The following is a 14,487-nucleotide window of genomic DNA, read 5'->3' on the forward strand; positions in this document are numbered from 1 at the left end:
AGGTGAAAGACTATGCCCTTTGTGCATCAAACCACATATTGAAACGGAGTACCATTTTGTTTTAATTTTACCATGATCTAAGGGAAAAACTAATTCCCAAATATTATTATGAATACCCATCCCATCAAAAACTATCCATGCTTATGTCCTCCCAAAATACTGCCATCCTGAATAATTTAGCAAAATATACCTTTTTATCTTTCAAAAAGAGAAAGTTATTTTTTACTAACAAAGGCTAAATTAGTCCAGTTACTATATTATGTAAATGTTTATGATTTGTATAATGGGCCTGTGGCCTCTTTATTATTGAATAAAACTATCATTATCATTATCATATATATTATCTGTAAAGCAAATCTATTTGTTGTGGTGCCTGATAATAATTGTGACCATCACAAAAAAATGCCATTGGGACATATCCAAGAAAAGATAATGATATGCTCTCAAATAGTGTCTTTTACTGTGAATTATTATTGATTTTCACTTCGCTAATACGATGTTAAGCCAAATAAAGGTTAAGGAAAACGAACAATGTCATATATATTACAATAAGTAATAAATTTTGACGGAGGGGCATTTGAGCTTTTCATTAGTCATTGTAGCACACAAGGCCTCGGTTTATTGTCCCCTCTGAAAGTCGAGACACACTTTTCCATGTCTGCTCTTTCACACTCCATCACTAACACAAATACTAGCAATACTGCCTGATGGTGCTTTATAAGCAAGACTTACTTACATGTTCGCCCATTCTTACGTCAACAGTGTCGGAATTATGATGAAGTTATCGAAAAAGTAAATTCCATAATTTAATCTTCAATAATTATACTTTTATGTTCCAGGATCTCTTTGAAATTTAAAGCATTCAATATATAAAGTTTTATTTTAATAGACGGCCTCGGGTCGATCCTGTTACTGACAATCGCTGGATTTATTCGACCTAAACGCACCGACGACTGATAAATCACAGTTGTGGTAATGGTTTGGTCATCGATGAGAAACGTGATCATCTCCTGTGGGGAAATGAAACAGTATGATTTAAAATGCAACTTAACATAGTCTCATATTAAAATAATATGTCTGTAATAGTTTCCTCTAGTTTGATATCGTACACTTCATTTCAGATTAATTTCAACTAGCTATCTGAATGTTAAGACTAGAATATGAGCAGATTATCTTATAGATATAATGACAAACGTCACTTTTGATGCCAGTTGTTGTCTTTGATGACGGTATTTATATACACTCGTGCTTTCTTGGTAAGATCTTAGACCTCCATTGGGATATATATGTTTTTTTGCATATGATTATACCGAATATAGAACGTTTATCTCGTGCCGTTTTGAGAATTAAATGAAAAAAGGCAGCTAGAAAATCAAGGAGGGCTGTCCAGAAAATTCGTTAAAAAAAAACAATCAGACGTTTTTGGTTACTTCTTTACAATCCCATTAACAGCTAAAATAGTTGTACATTACAGTAGCTGAATGATGACTAAATGTCAAAACATATACTAAATACATTAACGTTACCTAATTGTTCGATGAGATAATTAATTGTTGTCATATTTCTTGGAATGGTTTCTCAGGGTGAGTTTCATAGTGTCTTTGTTTGATATAAGTCTGATCGACTAATTTGAAGAAAATTTATTTAGGCCATAGTAATTTTTGCAGACAGTTACTCTAAGCCTCTAATGAATACTAAGTTGATTGATTCATCCAGAACAGGAAATTCTGTTAATTATATTTATTGGATACATGTGTTTCTGAGCTTAATATCATTATATAATGTCCGGATGGCATCCATAATTTTAGAAAGAACTCGAAAGAACCCGTCTGTGAATGCTTTTAGTATAACGACCACAAGTTTATCCGCGGTATTTACGAGCGTAGCCAAAAGCTATATTCGAGCCAAGAATATCACCCATTGATGCTATTCATTGGTAGTTTGATGTTGAAAATACGCTTCCGACAAACATAATCATCCCAACACTGTCTTGTATACGTTGTACGGATTCCAGAGAAAAAAGACATACCATCTATCTGCAAGGAGTCTTGGAATAAATATAGTTCTTGATTGAAAATGTAGTCGCAAGAGAATAATCATACCACATCATCAATATTAACTATATGGTCATTCCTAAATTGATGCCAAATTACCACACCTTGTTGCAGTGTATCACCTCTGGAAGCATGTCTTGCTAGCCGAAAAGAGATTTTTACCCTTCTTTGATTTTCAGTTCATAGCATTAAAACCCTTTCAAACAATTTTAACACTGAACATATTCATAGTGTAATTAAAACTGTTAGTAAAATTTTTGCCTAGATACCAGAAGCTTTTTATTATTTAACTCGGTTACTATGGTTACACATTATTCTAATTTCAAATAGTTGATATAATGATTTCTTTCATGATCTGTTAATGATTCTTTTTTTACTTAAAAAAGTTTGAACAGGTTATATTATATGTAATAATAATAAGATAAGATAAGAAGAAATTGCCGTTTTGCTCTGAGAGGGCTTTGTAATTATACAATTTTAAAATACAAAAATAGTGGAGAAGTTGAACCTTTGTGGCTTTGTTCCCTTTATGATGAAATATATTCCGTGGCTTCTATGGCGAGCGAACTTAAATAACTTTTTGCGACAATTGTCAAGCAGATATAAACGTTTATAAAAGCTTGAGTCCTTGTAATGGCGATAACAAAGGCCTTCAGAATCTCGTTGAAACTTATGCCCATATTCGTTTAGACATGTTCAGCTATGTTATATTGTAAGACATGTTGATTGTCTTCAAGAAATATGAAGGTGAAATTAAATGTTCTCTTTAACAATAATATTTATATAATTTATATTAATATAAATCAAACTTCAATCAATTTCCATTAGTGTATCAATCAATAATTGATCAAAAGTGAATTTGATTTGGCTCATTTAAAGATTTTCTTTATTTGTGCCACTTACGATAATAAATAGGTAATGTAAAATATTAGGAGCTAATAAGCTATAACTTCATCGAGAAGTCCTGATTTTCACAACAGATTTATAAAATTTGAAGCTGAACCCAAACCCAAAATTTAACACACGTCAATAACACCTATCAAGATTAGAAAATTGTGTGTTGTGCTGAAATTATACTCATGCTTGCTTCTAAACCAATGATTACACCACAAATAAATAAGATTCTTCATGTAAAGAATATGCAAATTGTAACATTCGCATTTAATCAATTAATTTATATTATATTTTGTCTTAATCCTCCCTGAATAGATTTCAATTTAATTTATAATTTTTCTGATATTTAAAGATAAATATATGGAATGTAAGAAATAGGCTACCATTTGAATTCGAATTTTCTCTGTAATAATAATATTCGTAAAATTATTCAATATATGTCCATAAGTGTGCTAATCAATAATTGATCGAAGGTGAATTTGATTTGGCTCAGTCATCTCGATGGACTGTATAGAATGTGTGACATGATTTTGTCATTTTTTCATTCGGCTTCTAAATATTATGTTATTATTATTATAATAGAATTGAAGTCTATTAGCTCCTATTATACAACATTATGTATTTATTATGTTATAAGTGGCACTCAATGTTAACAAATATAGAAAATCTTTAAGTGAGCTGCTTTTTTCTGTTATTTTCGTCTCCACAGTAATCTAAAAAGGGTTCATCAACAATCGATTCTGATATTCTATATAGTAGTTACATCTACATCTATTCTGGTGTTCTCTTTGACAGGCTACCTGTCATGATCTATTCTGATTTTATCTTTGACGGGCTAATGTAACGACGTATTCTGGTGTTCTCTTTAACGGGTTACTGTCACGACCTATTCTAATGTTCTGATTGACAGGTTACTTGTCACGACCTATTCTGGTGTTCTCTTTGAAAGGTTACTTGTCACGGCCTATTCTCATGTTCTGATTGACAGGTTACTTGCCACGACCTATTCTGGTGTTATCTTTAACGGGTTACTGTCACGACCTATTCTCATGTTCTGATTGACAGGTTACTTGTCACGACCTATTCTCATGTTCTCTTTGACAGGTTACTTGTCACGGCCTATTCTCATGCTCTGATTGACAGGTTACTTGCCACGGCCTATTCTGGTGTTCTCTTTGACAGAGCATAATTACTAGAATATTTCCAGAATTATAACACATGATATTTCATTTAGGAGATGATTATCTAAACTTCCCCATAAACATCATATAATGTATTCTCAGTGTCATACTTAACCTAAAAAAAACATTCTGTGAATATGCTTTGTTTAACACATAATTATACGAATGTATTTGGAGTGGTAAAAACAAGTCAGTAAGATTGATAACGAAAACTAGGTTAGGTCTAGGGTATGTCAGGAAAACGAATTACTTAATAGCTAAAGCAAAATTAGCATAAGTAGACATATTTTTTTCAATCGAAGATTTTAGCCTCTGTGCCATTAGATGATCAAAATAAAACTGACCAGTGCACTAAATGCCCATTTGAAAATCAATTACAGTTTAAAAAGTCTGTTATTTCTAATGCGAAAAGGCTAAATTTCATTCCATTATTTTCAAAATATCTCTTCAATATATTTTAGACTTTCAGTATGAATTAGAAAGTGAAAGAAGACCTTCATATTATCCAAGAGCCTTAAGGTATAGTGTCTTTTTAATATAATAAATATATAGGGTTTGTGGAACTGAGCACGATGTGGTTTTATAAAGATGTAAAAACACACATTAATTGGCAGAGAGAAATCTGAGGTTCGATCACGAACACTCGATTGCAAATCATAGATCAAATTATATTAATTAAGAATGAGATTGTAAAACAATATGTGATTGCTATTAGATTATAGATCATCAGGTAATCATTAGTAGTGAAAGCAAACAAGTTTCAATACGACACCGGGATCTGATGCCTCACTAGGGAGTTAAGGTTTGTCTTTGCGTCAAACGTGAAATACATAAATTATACTAAACGAATACTACTCGTCAAACGGGTATTTAGTTGATCAATCCTAAAGCAGAGGGGTATTAGGTAATCCGGAAAAATGTTTACGTAAACGTCATAATGTCAAACCGAGATGCACGGTTGCAAAATTCCCGTGTTACAAATTAAAACCTCAACGACTCGATATCTTGTAATTCTTTCATATAATCACACGACATTAGAATTGTAATCAAAGCTTTTTGATTCTAAACATATTTTAATATAATTTTTACGTAGGGTTATAATGTATTGTTACACCTCTCTCTTAGTACTTTCATTTAAAACCTCTACAGTGAAATTACAAGGCTTATTCAAGGCCATGGTTCGCCATTCACTTTATACAGTCTTCAGAAATACTAGAACTATACGAAGTTCGCATAATCCCTTCAAATATACATATACCTCAAACGCGAAATATCACTTTCTTTTTTTATTTATGGAGGAGTATCAAAAAAGACGAGTCGTCGTTTTGGATGCTAAACGCGGATAATTCTGTGAACACTATTACTGTTAAGCTCAGTTTCAAACACTCCTGTTTCTGAGACTTAAGTAGAATTGGTCAAACGAATTGCGAACGTGTCCCTTTCAAATAGATTATCACAGTTACAGAGAGCCAATTATTGAATCTATATGATATCATTATATTATGCCTGATATCGTGTGTGCAATTTAATACTGATATTAATTTCTCTCCTATCATTCATCAATGCTTATATAACTAAATAAGTATAATATTGATAGATTTAATCATGTCTAATTAAAGTCAACCAGTAATTACCAGATACCACTATTGTTTACCATATACTTTTCGTGACTTGGCATTGTCTAGACCATGACAGGAAAGACGATAAATTTGGATTACATTCTGGCAGAAAACTGTCATGCTGTCAGACATAATCTGTTCGATAGTTGGACAAGAGTCTTTGGATGATCTAACAAGTTAAGATCACCATAGCGTTCACCTGTTGCGTATGGTTGTAAATAAGAATATCAAATGCAACGCGCAACTCGTGGCCAATTTAATTTTTTGCAACCATACGCAACTAGTAATGTGGATAATTTTAGCCCCACAAAAAATACATTAGAGTTCACGTTCTGTGTTCATGTTTTAATATAACTGCATATCTATTGTACATATCTTATATAATAATAACAGCCAGGTTTTTGCCTCCGATCTGTGCAAATGGTGAAGGACATAAAAAAACCTGCATTTCTCATACAAGAAATATCAGCCAGTGAAACAACCCTTCGGCATTTTCAAAAGTAATAATGAATGTCTCATCTTTCCTGAATCGATAACAAAAACAAGGTTTGATTCTGAAGACTCGAGGATTTTATTATTTTCAGAGCAAAAATACCAACAACCAAAAAACCCAGCTTACATGTTATAGAACCATGCTTACTCTATTCGAAACACCTGATGTTATTACTCTGCAAAGGAATCCACTGTTATACAACTTTTACTCTCAATTTTGCCATACCTTGGACGATATATTTTTCAAAGGAATTGTCTTGCTTGTACCGAATTTTATTCAGACAAAACTCATTCAGTCCCAACAGTCAAAATTGATACTACGGAAACATTTGTTCGTTCCGATGTGACGCGACAGCCCTACGTGCGATCCATAATTATTCAAGGTTTTCATTGTCGTAAAATCCGTAGCTATATATTCATGAAAAACAATGTGTATGATAAATAATAAACAAGCCTATTAACGGCATAAAACAGTGGTTATTTTTCCTGATCTGTTTATGGCTTATTTTAATATTAAAACCTGGGATAGAATCTAATTGTACTCTAACAATACTACCTGCCAGCAAATTGCAGCAATACCAATCTATAATACATAATGAATAATAGGTAACATTAATGAATATAATGTCTGTACTATGTAATGAGCTATTACGTTTTAAACTGCACGATCTCGCTCGGTATTATAAAATTGATCTTCACTTTGGCATTCAGTTTAAGTACAAGATATCAAAGAGAAATAATAAAAGTTAATGAAGTTGCTGCTTGACTAAATATTTTGTTAGTTACCATGCTTCATTTACTTGTCCATGCTGATGATACAACTAATTCCAGGGACAGATTCACCAATCGTACTTAAGTCTCAGGAACGGGATTTATTTTAACTAAGCTGATCAATAATAGTGTTAGGCAATTTCCAGTATGTCATCGGCTGAAAATGTTCGAAATCCGAAAAAAAGCTAATGCTTTTCCTGGTCGCTGTCTTGGTAAAATTTATCAAAGTGTTGCCAGTCACCACCACTCTATTCTGGGGGTGAAAAGTAAGACCTAAAACTTTCATTTCGTCTATTCGGAATAATTTTCTTAGTTCTGATACGCACTTATTATGTGAGCACCGGGTATAAGATATTGTTCCCATTGCATTTTATAATGGAGGGAATATTATTGAGATCTGAACATATGAAGTCAAAGGTAGTAACATAGCTCAAAGCCATATTAAGTACAGTTTTAAATGTTTCACCTGTTCAGTTTCACTATCGCATTTCATTTGGATTAATTAGAATACAAAAACGTGACATAAATATCTCGCAGACATAGACATTTTCATGAAGTGAAATTTCTGTCAGTCAGTCGATATGACGCACAAGAACATTTAAGAAACTGTTAAAATTTACAGTTATTGTTGTGATTGACGTTGTACTTGAATATAAAAAACACTTTTTTCGATAGCATTACGAAACAGTTGTATCCAGTTCTAATGAGCGAGTATGTCTAAATTTCTAATGTACCAAACAGACAAAATGTATTGAGAGAATACGCGATAAGAAGCAGGAGAGAACATAAGCATTCCATTTCTTTGTACTACAAATTAAGACTTGCCACAAATTAATATACCAACATAATTAGTTATGTGGACTCTCGAAAAGGGATAATGAAACATCTGTGAATCATTAATTAACAACCATACAAACAACTATTGTCATAGCTCGGGACATGTTTTACTTAAATTTTTTAAGTTTCCTTTGATAAGCATACCGTATCACTCGCGACTCGTTTTTTTACATACAATATATAGTGTAAAATATTTTTAGTATCAATGGAGATATAATTGATTAAATAAAAGAGTTGTTATATGGTCGCAAAACGATCGAAAACCACATTCTGACCAGAAAAATATTAAAATTGCACAATTCTTAGTAGCTTTGAGCATTCATTTTATATTTCAGTTCTTGGGTTCGAATTAGAAAGAACTACTTTCTTGAGTACGTAAGTAAACAATTGTTTCTTCAAATTTTCGTGTCCTCTTGATATATGATTTTTATAGTTCCCATACATACCATTTTACCAAAGGTGAACAATGTTCAGTGCATTTATGCGGAAAGATATATTGAGCCAGTATCTGCACAGTATAAGAACTTTGTGAACATAAAACCACACAAAATCTGTGGCTTATTACAACATTTGAGATAAATGGTTGCTTACTACCATCATGTCAAACTATAGACTGGCAAAGATAAGTATATTATATGGTATGTAAATGTGATCAACAAAAACAGAAATTCTTTTGGAGCAAAAATTGACTATTATATCAATAACAAGAATTGAAATAGTATAATAATAAGAAGAATGTGACAGCTTCGATTACTATCAAGTATAATTCATGCAAATAAATTGATACAAAGGAAATTGAAATTCATATGAATTATTCAATTTCACACATAATGTGACGAAGTTCAATCGTTAACGAAACCTAACTTAAACCTTTCAGTGTACCGGCGTGTGTACCGACAGAATACTGCTTGAAAGAACTGGAAACAATACATAATATTGTACTGTAATCACAATTAATAATGATATAATAATATTATGTTCTATCATTATCACACAATTACTGTCATCTCGTGGACTTGAAACCTTGACACAAGTCATATGAATTCATACATAATGTAGATGTCTCCCCGTGTTGTGTCAAAGTATTCGCCGATTTGTAATACTTATTTGCAGTATTATCAAGTTATGATGTTAACAAATATGGTTGGTCAATCGAATACGGAACTATTTGAATTTTCCACTAGGAGATTTTTTCCTATATATCACAGGGTATGTGCATAATGCATTTAATACAGGTCTGCAATTAATATGAACATAATTTATTAATAACCTAATTAAAAACTCAAACCTGTGATGCTTCAAAATGATTGAATTTGACGTGAACAATTTCATAGTTAGCTAAGATAATCAGTCAATCGCGGCATGCGTAATGTATCTTTATGACAATGCTATATTACAGTGATCGGTGTAAACTATATGTATGACGATGTTATATTAAAGCTACTTGCATGTCAATGTTAGGACCTAAGTTCATGTTAAAATGATTGTATGCAACCTGACTGTTTGATGCTATACATGTATAACAAAGATTGACTGCAAGGTAGCTGATATGCAATGCTATATATATCACTGCTGATTTGCAACTTGTATGTCTGTAGCTATATAACAATGATAGAGTGTAACTATATATAATAATATTATATTACACTGCTGATTTATAACCTATCTGATGCTGTATAACAATGATGGAGTGCATGGGTGCAGATCACGGTGGGTACACAGGGACTGATCCCCATCACTTTTACAGTGGTCAGGACACGACAGGGTTGGTCCTCACTACTTTTTGTGGCTAATATGATTATCAAACTGCATAACTCAGCCTTCAAATACTGTTACAGGAACCAATAAACAATGTAAAATTACCCGATAGTCACTGACACTCAGTCTTTCGTCGCTGTTGTGCGCAGAGAAGTAGGTCTGGATGATAGAATCTAGGTTGTCGGATGTTGACATCCAATAACCTCTACATCCACCATCCATCATCTGAATGATAGTTTTGCTAACGCCACAACCTGTGGAACCAGCTAAAGTTTGACTCAACGATAGGTTTTATGTATCATAGTTTTGTCGTTCAACAAACTTTAGTTTTGTGCAGTGTGGCGCCAGTTGTGGTATGGTTACTCCTCTAGACACCTGATACCACAACCACTGGGACGGAAAGCCATCGTTGGTCAAAAACAGACGCCTGTGTCAACATGGACTCCAAATGAAGATACTACTTCTTTCAGCAGTTGATCCCCACCAAGTTTATCAATAGATCTGCGCCTCTGATGGCGTGTAGCTTAGCTGGCATACAATGCTATATTACAGTTCTGATATGTAACCTATCTATGTAATGCTAATTAATAATGATGGAGTGTAGCTTAGCTAGCATACAATGCTATATTACAGTTCTGATATGTAACCTATCTATGTAATGCTAATTAATAATGATGGAGTGTAGCTTAGCTAGCATACAATGCTATATTACAATCCTGATATGTAACCTATCTATGTAAAGCTAATTAATAATGATGGAGTGTAGCTTAGCTGTCATACAATGCTATATTACAGTTCTGATATGTCACCTATCTATGTAATGCTAATTAATAATGATGGAGTGTAGCTTAGCTGTCATACAATGCTATATTACAGTTCTGATATGTCACCTATCTATCTAATACTATTTAATAATGATGGAGTGTAGCTTAGCTGTCATACAATGCTATATTACAGTTCTGATATGTCACCTATCTATCTAATACTATTTAATAATGATGGAGTGTAGCTTAGCTGGCGAACAATGCTATATTACAATTCTGATATGTAACCTATCTATGTAAAGCTAATTAATAATGATGGAGTGTAGCTTAGCTAGGATACAATGCTATATTACAATCCTGATATGTAACCTATCTATGTAAAGCTAATTAATAATGATGGAGTGTAGCTTAGCTAGCATACAATGCTATATTACAATGCTGATATGTTACCCATCTATCTAATGCTAATTAATAATGATGGAGTGTAGCTTAGCTAGCATACAACGCTATATTACAATTCTGATATGTAACCTATCTATGTAAAGCTAATTAATAATGATGGAGTGTAGCTTAGCTGTCATACAATGCTATATTACAATTCTGATATGTAACCTATCTATGTAAAGCTAATTAATAATGATGGAGTGTAGCTTAGCTAGCATACAATGCTATATTACAATTCTGATATGTAACCTATCTATCTAATACTATTTAATAATGATGGAGTGTAGCTTAGCTGTCATACAATGCTATATTACAGTTCTGATATGTCACCTATCTATCTAATACTATTAAATAATGATGGAGTGTATCTTAGCCCACATACAATGCTATATTACAATCCTGATATGTAACCTATCTATCTAATGCTCTTTAATAATAATGGAGTGTAGCTTAGCTAGCATACAATGCTATATTACAATCCTGATATGTAACCTATCTATGTAATGCTAATTAATAATGATGGGATGTATCTTAGCTGACATACAATGCTATATTACAATGCTGATTTGTAACCTATCTCTCTGATGCAATATTACAATGATAGAGTGTAATGCAGCTGACTATACAATGCAATATTGCAATGCTGATTTGTAACATATCTCTCTGATGCTATATTACAGTGATAGAGTGTAATGCAGCTGACTATACAATTCAATATTGCAATGCTGATTTGTAACCTATCTCTCTGATGCTATATTACAATGATAGAGTGTAATGCAGCTGACTATACAATTCAATATTGCAATGCTGATTTGTAACATATCTCTCTGATGCTATATTACAGTGATAGAGTGTAATGCAGCTGACTATACAATGCAATATTGCAATGCTGATTTGTAACATATCTGTCTAATGCAATTTAATATGGATGGGGTGTATCTTACCTGACATACAAAGCTGATTTATAACTTATGTCTCTGATGCTATATAACAATGACAGAGTGTAACGTAGCTGACATACAATGTAATATTACACTGCTGATATGATCTGTTTGATGCTATATAACAATGACAGAGTGTAACGTAGCTGACATACAATGTAATATTACACTGCTGATATGATCTGTTTGGTGCTATAATATAACAATGACAGAGTGTAACGTAGCTGACATACAATGTAATATTACAGTGCTGATTTGATCTATTTGGTGCTATATAACAATGACAAAGTGTAACGTAGCTGACATACAATGTAATATTACACTGCTGATATGATCTGTTTGGTGCTATAATAAACAATGACAGAGTGTAACGTAGCTGACATACAATGTAATATTACACTGCTGATATGATCTGTTTGGTGCTATAATATAACAATGACAGAGTGTAACGTAGCTGACATACAATGTAATATTACACTGCTGATATGATCTGTTTGGTGCTATAATATAACAATGACAGAGTGTAACGTAGCTGACATACAATGTAATATTACACTGCTGATATGATCTGTTTGGTGCTATAATATAACAATGACAGAGTGTAACGTAGCTGACATACAATGTAATATTACACTGCTGATATGATCTGTTTGGTGCTATAATATAACAATGACAGAGTGTAACGTAGCTGACATACAATGTAATATTACAGTGCTGATATGATCTGTTTGGTGCTATAATATAACAATGATGATCTGTTTGGTGCTATGTAACAATGACAGAGTGTAACGTAGCTGACATACAATGTAATATTACAGTGCTGATTTGATCTGTTTGGTGCTATATAACAATGACAGAGTGTAACGTAGCTGACATACAATGTAATATTACAGTGCTGATATGATCTGTTTGGTGCTATATAACAATGACAGAGTGTAACGTAGCTGACATACAATGTAATATTACAGTGCTGATTTGATCTATTTGATGCTATTGCATCCAACCTTGTGGCAAGTAATTATGCTTACAATCACACGAGAATTATTACATTAATCAAAAGCCATCATAACTAGCTGTCAGACAATTACCTTTCTTTTGATGAAAGAATATATTATAGCTAAAATATTTGACGGTTTTGATGAAACTATGTTAGCAATGAATTGTGTTCAAATGTTGGCACACACCTTGCTACCTACATCAGACATGCTGTTTGGTTTACAGGAATTTAATTAATATGTGCCGAAAAACAGACGATAGTGTTCACTGATGCAGGGCCTTTTGTTACGACTTTCGTTGAAGATTTTTTCTCTTAGTAACCAAACAATGTAAGAATAGAAATATATAGGGCAGGCCCGAGCAAGCGAATACACACATTATAGGACTTCAATAATAGTTTAGATGATTAGAATAAACTTACCTGCATTGTCCATCATTTTGACACATATTCTTTCCATTACTTGGATCACAGAATGGTCCATACTGACAGTAATCCCCAAAGAATGTCGGAAAACATTGGCATTTATAATCAGAAAAGATGGAATTAGCTACACAATGTCCAAGGAATGAGCAATTATGAGCTGAACAGGCCTCTTTTATATTTTGTTCCTTATTCACTACTTCATATGTGATATTAAATCCGTATACATCTTTTAAAAATTCCTCAACTCTTAAATGCATATTTCCCATATCACGTACTTTAAAACGTATCACTAGATACGGCTTGTAGGCAGCCATTGATGAAAACTGGTTGATGTAATTCATTTCTCCAAGATATTTTATTCCTTTATTATCATGCTCACTGATATATTCATCATATTCTGAGAGGTGGAATGAATTTTTGAGAAAATATTGTGTGAAGTATAAAATAATCTTCTTCTCCGGATGTGGGTTATGTATCACCCAGGCGCAATTGATGGGTGTTGGAAAAGGGGATGGAAAATTGGGAGTCTGAATGTTCCCCTTCTCCGCTTCCAGTAGCCCACCACAATTTGTGTACAACGCACTTCCATAGTCAGAAATTATTAAAAGAACAAAGATTATTTTCAATAATAACAGTGCGGACTTCATTTAGTTCCTTTAGTATAAGAAAACAGTCATTTTACTGGTAGAAAATTCACATTGGTATAAGAGAAAAAAAACCCACACGCAAATATTATAATATTCGAAGTTATGTTTTTCCACTTGACTACTTTAACTTGATTTACAGCTTTAACCTCAAAATATATGTCATTTTTTTTTATTATAGAACCCAGCCTTAGAGTTAACCTAAATTTACACTTCAATGAGAAAATAGTATTTCCAATTGAATGAAATTTATGTCAGTTTTATAGAGATGTTCCTTTCAAGTAAAATTATATTGTCACGTTTATCCCGAGGTATCACGTCTCTTTTGTGGAATATTATAACATTCTCTGACTTAATAAAACCAATTTACTGTAGACAAACTTTAAGGTTTTCCACTAATGGCATTTCTTAAAACTTTCATCTCTTCAGCTTTTCAACTGTCGTCGGTGAATCTACAACTATTAAGAGAAAATATAAGGCAATGGTATTCCAGACATGATACTTTTCAACCTTTCCATTTCTCCTGGTAAGATTCTTATTGTATCGGTGAAGACCTGCAGGCGATCTGTAGATTCCACGTGGTTAATATTGTCTTTTTTTCACCCCGAAGTTGTAGAAATTGTTCTAAGGAATAATCTGTTTCTATATTAAGACTAAGCTTTTAACAA

The 14,487-nt window shown here is 32.8% G+C and overlaps 2 protein-coding genes across 2 annotated transcripts; both read right to left on the reverse strand.

Annotated features, from left to right (window-relative positions):
• Positions 1–11,783: 11,783 nt before the first annotated feature.
• Positions 11,784–12,725, reverse strand: LOTGIDRAFT_128730 (hypothetical protein; the record flags this gene model as incomplete). Its single annotated transcript, XM_009064401.1, has 3 exons — positions 11,784–12,054; positions 12,156–12,469; positions 12,555–12,725. Coding segments are annotated over 3 exons (756 nt in total), but the record flags the coding sequence as incomplete, so codon positions are not given.
• Positions 12,726–13,168: 443 nt separating this feature from the next.
• LOTGIDRAFT_128699 (hypothetical protein) lies at positions 13,169–13,822 on the reverse strand (the record flags this gene model as incomplete). Its single annotated transcript, XM_009064402.1, has 1 exon — positions 13,169–13,822. One exon carries the CDS (start codon positions 13,820–13,822, stop codon positions 13,169–13,171), a length of 654 nt encoding a protein of 217 aa, XP_009062650.1.
• Between the last annotated feature and the right edge of the window lie 665 nt (positions 13,823–14,487).

Source organism: Lottia gigantea (assembly GCF_000327385.1).
Source record: "Lottia gigantea unplaced genomic scaffold LOTGIsca_62, whole genome shotgun sequence".
NCBI classification, from domain to species: domain Eukaryota; kingdom Metazoa; phylum Mollusca; class Gastropoda; family Lottiidae; genus Lottia; species Lottia gigantea.